The 9,678-nt window shown below is 38.6% G+C and overlaps 1 protein-coding gene across 1 annotated transcript in view; it reads left to right on the forward strand.

The window, feature by feature from the left end:
• Positions 1 to 6,998, forward strand: part of SLC30A8 (solute carrier family 30 member 8) — a 36,341-nt gene extending 29,343 nt beyond the window's left edge. The window contains exons 12-13 of the mRNA XM_035317228.1: positions 956 to 1,145; positions 6,325 to 6,998. Of these exons, the coding sequence (XP_035173119.1) occupies positions 956 to 1,101 (146 nt within the window). The 3' untranslated portion in view covers positions 1,102 to 1,145; positions 6,325 to 6,998. The remainder of the gene's footprint in view (positions 1 to 955; positions 1,146 to 6,324) is intronic.
• The last annotated feature ends 2,680 nt before the right edge of the window (positions 6,999 to 9,678 follow it).

A 9,678-nucleotide genomic window follows, 5' to 3' on the forward strand; every position in this document is an offset into this window, starting at 1 on the left:
AGGGATACAACTGATGGTATAGCTGGTGCTTGTTAAAATAAATGTCATCATTCTGTTGGGAAAAAATATGAACATAAAAAAAAAAAAAATAAAGCTTTCAAAACTTCCTCCCAGAAATCTTGCCAAAACAACAAGGAGCTTTACTTAGCCCAAAATTTGAAAACTGCAGAGGCTGTGGAACAAGGAAGTAAACTACAGGATATTTTAAATAAATTAAAAGAATTAGACACCAACTGGATTTTTCTCAGAATATCAAATAGATTTTGGACCTGTTTTGTCATATGTGAAAACTGTTGATTGCTATTAACAAAAACTTTTAGGGTAAATCTGCATTCCTGATGGCTCTTCAGCTGCAAAACAACCTTTAAAACATAGCTTGGAACATAGAGGTGATTCCAGGACAACAGTTTATCTTTAAAATTATTTCTTAAATGTCCTTATCCCCTTTGACAAATTGTCCACAATCCAAATCAGATTTCTTGTTTGCTTTTTGCAATTTATATGTGCTATGGTTTCTGTAAGACAAACACTCCACCTGTGTATGGCCATGAGATAGGCAAAATCCTCCATGGAGTCCCACTTTCCCACAAGAAGGTCTATCAGTAACCCAAATCACTTGGCACTGATGCTGCTCCCTGACTGAATGAACTAATCTTTATTAAGTAGTCTTGCTTTCCTCTAGAATTTATCTTCTCCCAAACTGAATTTCTTTAGTGATTAAACATAGCTCAGTTCTTGCCAAAATCACATTCTCTGACCATACTTGAATGAACAAACCTTTTCTGACATGCAAGCTCCTGAAAGGAGGATAAAAAGGACAAGGGACACTTCTCAAAACCATCTTCTTTGTAGATGTGCCAGACTGTTTCTGAATAGTTTGTCACTAACCACTTACTCTTTGACTTCTACTATTACACTGTATGCAATTTGATTATTTTCTACTTGCTCTCTATAGCAGACACAGAAGACAGCCAGAAGATTTTGAAAGACATCACCCAAGCCCTGTTTGAGCACTACAGCTTCCAGTCCATCACCATTCAGATTGAATCAGGAGAGGATCAGAAACAAGACTGTGTCTTCTGCCAGGAGCCCAGGGATTAAAGGAAGCAGTATGCTATGCAAAGTAATGATCACTTCTCTTACAGGTCAATGGAGACTGTATGTGCTGGTTGTGTGTAATTGATTAGCAACAAATGGTAATTAACTGAACTAAAAAGCCCTGCCACTAAAAGCAGCACATGTACCTTTGTTGGTACTATCTACCAGGAGAGAACAGGTATTAGGTCCATCCATCAGCTACATTACCTGTCCGTCAGTGCTTACCTTCAATTACAAGAGAAAGGCTCTAAATTATTCTTCACTGTAGTGACAGACTGGCACTAAAGCAACATTTAAGAGACCCTGTTTGTAATCACAGGTAACAGAAAACTAATCAACCTTCAAATTACAAACAGACTAATTATCACAAAATGTAATGAAATGTAAATTTGGTATTAGCAAAGCTTAACATGGTTATTCAGGATAAGGAAGAAATTTTAAGCTAGCATGAGGGATGAAGAGATCTGGGAAAGAACAGCATGGTGATATGTGCTTTCCTTGCCTACTGGTGGACACTCCTCCTCCTGAATATTAGTGAATTATGAGATGTGTACCATATCCTGCAGTGTGGATCACAAGGGAATTCATTCCATTCCCATTGGCAAATAGTTCTTCATTTCACAGCTAGCCCTACTCATTTCTCAGCTAGCCCTCAGCCAATCTCTTTCCTACAAGAGATGGACAGTATTCTCCACTACCAAGACAACCCATAACTCCTATCTCACTGCACCATGACAAACTGTGATGGAATATTTGTAGCAGATTCTTGGAAGTCCTTGTCACAAGGTTCTGCTGGGTTGTGACACTAAAAAATACCATGTGCTCCTAGAAAATGAAAATGTAGTTAGGACAAGGAAAGACATCATGAACATAAAGTTTAAAGTCCATAGTGTGGTCTGCAGAGTGCTACCCATTAATGCTGCATCCCTGATGTTATGTCAGATAACTACAAAAGCCTTTGGAATATTTCATAGCTATTCGCTGAACTGGGAAGGGACATGCGTCTCCTTTGGGCAGTGGCAAATTCCCAAATTTCCTGAAAATGGGACGGGGAAACAGTCTTCTTCTACTTATCCGACAATGGTTTCTGCAGAACTGGGAACAAGAGTCAGGACTTGCTGCAGTGCCTCTACTTTTGTTCAACCCACTGACTTAAACTCTCACCTGTTAGAAAAAACAGTGGTTCCACTTGAAAATGCATACTCAAATTCTTCTTCATGAAACAACTTCAATTCTTCCCTTGACCATAACAGTGCAGCTTCACTTTCCATGCAGAACTAGACCAGATTATTTTTCCACTCCACAATTCTCACTCCTGCAGTTTCGGGGCTCATTTTATTAACAGGTTATTTATAACATAAATTATGTTATATTATAAATAAATAAATATATTATTATATATAAACTCAGGAGGTACTGAGTTTCCAGGCTGGCAGCTGGAAAGTGTATTGTGTTATTAAGGTGTAAGGAAACCTTGCTTTTTAGGGAATGCAGGTTTTTTTTGCAATAGGTTCACATTAGTTTTCTGCTTTATCATCCTAAAGAGATAAGAACTTATTATTAGGTGCTTTTGGCTATAGATAATACGTAACTATGTGATGATAGATTGATATATTAAGCTGCCATTTGTTACCTGGTAGGGGGAACAAGAAATTACTCTGCTTTGTGGAGGCATCCCAGAAAATCTTGTTAGTTAAACATCCCAATGAAATCAGATAAGGTATTAAAACACAGCACCCGCTAAGAATTTCATGAGTATCTCATTATTTACTGGCTTGTAAGAACTGAGAACATAGCAGTGGTATTCAGTACAGTGATAACAACAATTCTTGCCCTTATCAACTGAGACTCCCAAAGAGAAGACATAGATAAATCAGACCACAGTAAAAAAACTAGAAGGAAGAAATTAATTTTGATTTTAGCCAGTTTCTCTGCTGCTGTAATTTAGCATGGTTGCCTCCTACCAAAGGCAACACAGCTGTGCTTGTTAAGTAACACGAACATCCTTTTCATTAGATGGGGAAGGTAAGGTAAAGGTATAGCTTTTAAAGAATAATGTTTTGCATGAGACAAGGATATGGACCTGGACATAATGAGGAATTTAGGGGCACAGTGGTCAAGGACAACATAAAAGATAACCAGTGGATGAAAGAAGCACCCATATGGGACACAGATTCAGTTCTGAGATTTGGGTTGAGGTGGAGAAAAAGACCAGGAGTTTAAAAACAAACAAAACAAACAAACAAACAAAAAAAACCACCCACCCACACACACACACAAAGAAAGATATTCAGCAGCCACAGCAAGGACTGATGAGGATATTGTCCAGATGAACTGAAAGGATAGGGAAGACTTTCATTACAACTTTGAAAAAAAAGTGGTGAAATATAGACACATGAGGAAAGAAGGAGTTACTTCAAAATACTGATCCTTAATGAAAGGCAGTAAGGGAAAGTGGAAAAAAAGAAAGTTTTAAATAAAAATGAGGTGGCAGCTGCTATCTACAGTAATGCTGCTAACCCAACAGCCCCTCAAAATTATAGCCTGGGTAGGTGCATATAAAGTTCAGTGCAGGAATGGGGAGAAAGACGACAAGAGTGGGTTTGTTAACAGCAGCACACCTTGTACTTCAGGCAGAAAAAATTAACAATACATCTCCAGCAAAAGCTAGAGACAGTGTAATTGTCTCTGCTTTCTACTGTGGAATTTCTTCCAGCAGAGCAATGTAGCAGAAGTAACACAGAGCCATATGGAATCCTAAGGAAATTTTACCTAAACATGAGAGACTGAGCTTGCTTTTAGAACAAATATTAACCTGCAGTTATGAATATTGCTATAAGGAACTAGCTATTTAATGCTCCTATTAAAAATGAACTACAAAATATAAATTTCTTCTTAATCCCATTCTAGTCTGATCCTCAGGGATATTTTCTTGGCAAAAGGTTGTTTTCAGAATACTGTCTGACTGGCTGGCAGGAATTTCTGCAGAAATGCTACTGTAATATAGAGAGGCCAGGGCCAGGAAATTCAGAGACAATTTCTAGACTTCTCTGCTTTTATTAACTTTACATTCTTTCAATCATCTGCAGCATAGTTGTAAGAAAATGATAAGAAATTGCTTCCTGAAATCCATTCATGGAACTAGTGTGAGAAAGAGAAGTATTTATCATGAAAGTGTTCTGTTTTCCATGTCTATATGTTGTTTGGTGGAGTTCACTTCACGTGAACAAGTACATGGCTTACTGGTTAGCAGTGAAATTTTAAGTACCTTAGTACGTTCATCTCCCTCTAAATTTTAATGTAACCATTTTGGAGCTTGTAAATTATATGGTTCTTCATTCTCCAGACTATATTTCTCTTTCTACATCCAGAATTTAACACTTTGAGCAGAGCCTAAGGATAAGGAATTTGTAGGATCTCAGGACTTTTTGAAGTAGAAACCATGAAACCACCAACCACAAGGCTGGACTTTCCTCATTCAGCAATGACAAAGGGCCTAGGTACCAATATTATGCTGAGGTGCTCACCAAACAATGACAGAAATATTTATAGTAACTTGAATGGGAAAAAATAAGGCACAAATCTGTCCTTAGCATCTCTGGAATAGACCCTTACTGTATGATGATATCCATCGCCATCTGAAATGCGCAGTGAATGTAAGAATAGGATATGAAGTGCAGGATATATGAAATGCCCACTTAGTGTGAGATATCACAACAGCAATTCATCATCTCTAAAGGAAGGTCAAACAAGAATTCCCGTGCTACAATGGCAGCAAATGGTAGCCTGAGCAACGAGGGCCATGTAGGACTGCAATATCTTTCTTACCGATGTCAGGAGCTTATATCAAACAATTCCAGTGTTGTTTTCTGCTTCCTTGTGAATGCTGGCATGCTCCACCACACCTTTCTCAGTGCCGTACCCTCAACAGTAGTACTTGTGCTTTCCTCTATCCTTCCCTTTTCACCCCCTTGGACTATTGTCCCCTTATAGTCCTCACTCCTCTATTTTTCCCCATTTGTCTTTTTTCTGAAATGCCTCAACTGGTTGCCTATTCAAATTCCAACTCCACCATGATATTCATCACATATCTTTTCTGCATACAGCCCCTCCCATTTCTCTTCAACCTGTGTGGTTAGATCAAAAGTACCCCAGAAAGAAACTAATTGCCTTTTTCTCCATGTTTGTTGAAAACTTGATATAATGAATAATCTCTATTTTTTTTTTTCATTTGACTCTATTGTAAGTACAATTAAAATGGGATCTTAATAAAAGCAAAGAGCAATGGCCATTACATGCATTGCATAATGGCCCATGTCAAGCACAATATATTTAGTTTGTATTAGAATTATTTAGAAGTTTCACATCCAAAAAAAATCACCTGAGGTATCTCCAGCTTAAGGTACTCTTTTACATTCTCAAGCCTGCTGATAACTTCTTTCAGCTAAGAAAAATAAAATCCTTTCCCACCTGAGTACACACAGTTTAAGCAAGAAAGGAATCAGAGACATTCCGTTGCTTAACCGCCTCGGGCATCACCACCTTCCTGAGGTTATTCAGCGGGATTTCTCACGGCCTGGACTTCATGTCAGACAGTCAGTATCTAGCAAGAATGCACTGCAGCAGGCAAAGCTTTGGAGAGCAGCAGGCCATCGAGAAAGGTAGCTGCGATGGAAACACAACAGAGGGTTTTTACACGGTTACTGATGCACACTCACAATTTTCCATCCTGGTGTTACATTGATGAGAAAAGTGGCTGCTGTTCACTAAAATCTTGGGCTTTGACTGTTGATTAAAAAAGAAAAAAAAAAAAGAAAGAAATGAATGAACAGAAGTAAAAAAGGTTGTATTGTGAAACCTCCCTGGTGGCATCAGAGGCACTTTACCCCATAGCTTGCGTTCTTCTGTTGCAGCAGGACTTGTTAGCTTTGCCTCTCCAACTGCACTGCCTCGTGCTCTGCCTTGATGTGCTGCCTCTCCTTTCCAAACACCACAGAAAAAGAGAATCCAGCTATCCTAGAGATCTGGGGCACAAAATGTCCAAGCTATGAGTGCCACGACATGCCAAGGAAGGTGTGCTGCTGTGACAGATGCCAGATGACTCCTTGCGTGCTATAGCTATGAGCTTCTCAGCTATTGGGACTCCTCCTGAACTACATGGGCAGAGCAACCATTGAGCCTTTGGCGAAGCATGGATTTTTATTTTATTTTTTTACTGCTGTGTAGTTATATTCTCCACTGATTTTCTTCTCAGAGACTGAAGCTGACTGGAACAGTTCATGTAGCTTCTGCCTAAATAAGAAAGAGCAGGAATTCATTAATCATGCCACAACCTGCTCATCCTCAAAGAGAATCGAGCACTCTGGGCTAGCTCCTGGACTAGCAGCAATTCTGATGTCAAAACGCCTGGAACTGGTGTGCTTCCCAGCAGCAGCGTGCAACCTGAATCTTTAACTTTTGGCTCCTGCCCTGCTTTCTCATTTGCTGATCGGCAACAGCTAGACATGCTTTGAAGGATGTGCTGTGCTTTGAAGGATGCGGTGCACTTTGAAGGAGCAGCAGAAACTGCTGATGAGCTTACGAGGATGTTGCATCCAGACACAGAGACATTTTTTTTTTTTCAAAAGCAGATCCTTTGTAGGAAGCAAGAAAAAAATATAAGGACATAAATGGGAATTCCTGTGGGTTTCAAAGTTATCACAGTGCCAATCATCTGAGAAATGTTGGGGAACAAGCTGCGAAGCTGTATTTGGCCTACAAAGGGGTGCATTCCCCCTCAAAATGCATGAGCAGCAGGAACAATTCCACAGAGGTGCCAACAGGAGAAGAGTGTGAATGTGAAGTGAAATTTAACAACTCCCTGTGCCCTTTAAACTACACTTACAGAATTAAATGCAGAATCTGGGATCATAAAAAAAAAAAAAAAAAAAAAAAAAAAAAAAAAAAAGAAAGAAAGAAAGAAAAAAGAAAAAGTTCTCTTACAAAGAATAGATTTTTGACTTTTTCTGAATACTTTCTTCACTGTGTTTTTTAGAATTGATCCACCACATTCATTTCTACTGTGTATTAGCAGAAAATAGCTGGTCATCCATTAGTCTCCTGCTGAGTTTCCATTGCAAAGATATGACTGAAAGCTGGTATTAACTGTGACAGAGAGGTTTAAGAGTGATACAGGCTTCAACATTGTATAAAAGACATGAGTCAAAAGGGCCTTTCAACAGTGATTTAATGTTATTAATTTGTATTTGCCAAACATCCTCCTGGATTTGTACCAGGCACAGCCCAGTTTTTTATGGGAAGGGACAGTCCTGGTCCCCAAAATGTTCTCTCCTGGAATAGAGGAATTGCCTTGGGAGAGAAGACAGTATTATGGGAGAAGAGATTTGTTTACCTTGAGCCCTACATTATATCTCCTCTGATACATCCAAGCAAGGAAGACACCCTGAATAACGGTAACATGGTTAGTCAGGAATGAACCCAGTATCTGCATTCAAACAAACAATATATAAAAATTTTTACATTTATCACAGGTATTTCCTTCTCTACCAAGAATAAAAGTGCTGCAGACCTACCTAGCCATGCACGTTTTCCGAGCCTGGGCTGCAAGTATGAATCACTTTTTTGACTAGAAAAATGGATTTTTTATTTTATGATTCACTAAATGGTGAGAGGAGACACCCTGTCATGGAACAATAAATTCAAGGTTAAATCCTGAGGGTGGGAGGAAAAAAAAAAAAAATTTATCTTTCCTTGCGTAATTTTTCAAGCAACTTTTACATTTCCCCAGTGTATTTTAAGCTCAGCTAACCCAGTGTTATTCCATGTAGTCTTTGCCTATTTTTTTTTCATTTTAATTTCTGTAATTCCATTTCCTTTGTAACATAGAAGCACTTTTTAATCAGGCTTGGGTTATTGTAATTGAGATGACCCCCAGCTGAGCACTTTGCTGTAAAAAAACATGTTCCCTGCAAGGGACAGCTTCATGAGGAAGAAATACTGCCACCATTTTAGGGCAAGCACACAGAAGAAATTAGTCCTGGTTTTCCAGATATGGTCTGTGCAAAACTTAACCATGGCACGCTTCCGTAGTGTCCCTGCACCCCCGAGGAGCTCATCTCTAGCTAGTAATTTGTGGAGGAGGCTCATGCAGTCACCTTTTTTCCTGTTTAAGATCTTAAAACTCTTAATTTTGAACCCAAAATTCTATTGGGTGTTGCTTTTCCCTGTCAGTTGGGAAGTCCTGGGGCCAAGGCAGCCATTTCTCCTCATTACCCCCTTTCCTTTGTGGTGACCCTGCTTGGAAATGACCTGGACATCATCCAGAGGATGAGATTTTGTCTCCGTGGAAAGCCACCTCTGGGACCTGATAAGGATTCCCCCTCATGCAGTTGCCATTTGCATCAACCCCCAGGGATCAAATATTCTGCACATGCACTGCACAGCATCTCATTTACAGCTTACCCTCCTCCAAGTCACTGATTTAAGTGAATAATTAAACAATGAAGAAAACATTAAAAAAATAAATATCGATGGAATTATTAGTACCAAAAAGCAGCGAAACACTAGGAAGTTTCTTCGATTTTTTTTCAATTTATGTAACAAAACATTATTGAGAAGAAAGAATATAATCAATATCGAGTAGCATTATAGCTAGCTGTGCAGCAATTTAATGCTAGAAATGGATTAAGGTGACAGGAAAAGTCAATGCAGTCTTAAATTAAAGGTGAGGAAAGTCAATGAAAAGTCAAAGCTGCTTAGGAGTCCATGAAGTAACAGAGGCTAAAGTTCTGTAAGTACAAAGTGCCTTCGTAACCTCACCATATCACTAACTGTGTTTTACATGTTCATTCACAAGGGTAACTGAATACATGTTTATTCTCAATTTGAACCATTAAATATCTGAATTCATCATGTTGTTTCAAAGAGGATTTGCAGAAAGGGAGATGTCTGCTTTTGTATCTTTCTCTTTAGGAAATAAACAGGTAGATTTTTCTCTCTGGGCTTTATTTTTACATTAGAAATTTAAGTCTTGATTTTTTATTTTATTTTATTTTTTTCCCTGAAAAGAACCTACAAAATTAACTCACTTAGAATGAACAGGATTATGACGTTACTAATACTAGAGGAAGCACCTTTGGTTAACTAAGGGAGAGTTATTTTTCACTTGCAGTTTTATCTTGAACTGTGGCTTTGTTTTTTTATATTGAAACAAATGTTAACGAGAAAGGTCCTCTGCATTCCAGCAACACCTACTCTTCCTAGGATACAAGGTGCACCAGACGAGACAAAAACCATGATAGCAAATTTGTTATGATTTATACAACTAAAACATTGAATAGATGTTGAGATTTCAGCATTGCATAAACATTAACCAGTTCATAACAGGAAATAGCTCTGTTTTTTACCTGGAAAAGAAGTCATACTGATGGCAAGCACTGGGTTCTAGATCTTACGTTGCTCAAAGTGATGTTTATGTAGCTTCACTTTTGATGACACTGAAGCTCCAAGTTATTTGTCAAGCCACCTTTCAGTGTTCAGTCAGAAACAACCTGGGAAATCTGTTTTGCTTGTCTCACAATT

This window comes from Oxyura jamaicensis, chromosome 2 (assembly GCF_011077185.1).
Source record: "Oxyura jamaicensis isolate SHBP4307 breed ruddy duck chromosome 2, BPBGC_Ojam_1.0, whole genome shotgun sequence".
NCBI lineage: Eukaryota > Metazoa > Chordata > Aves > Anseriformes > Anatidae > Oxyura > Oxyura jamaicensis.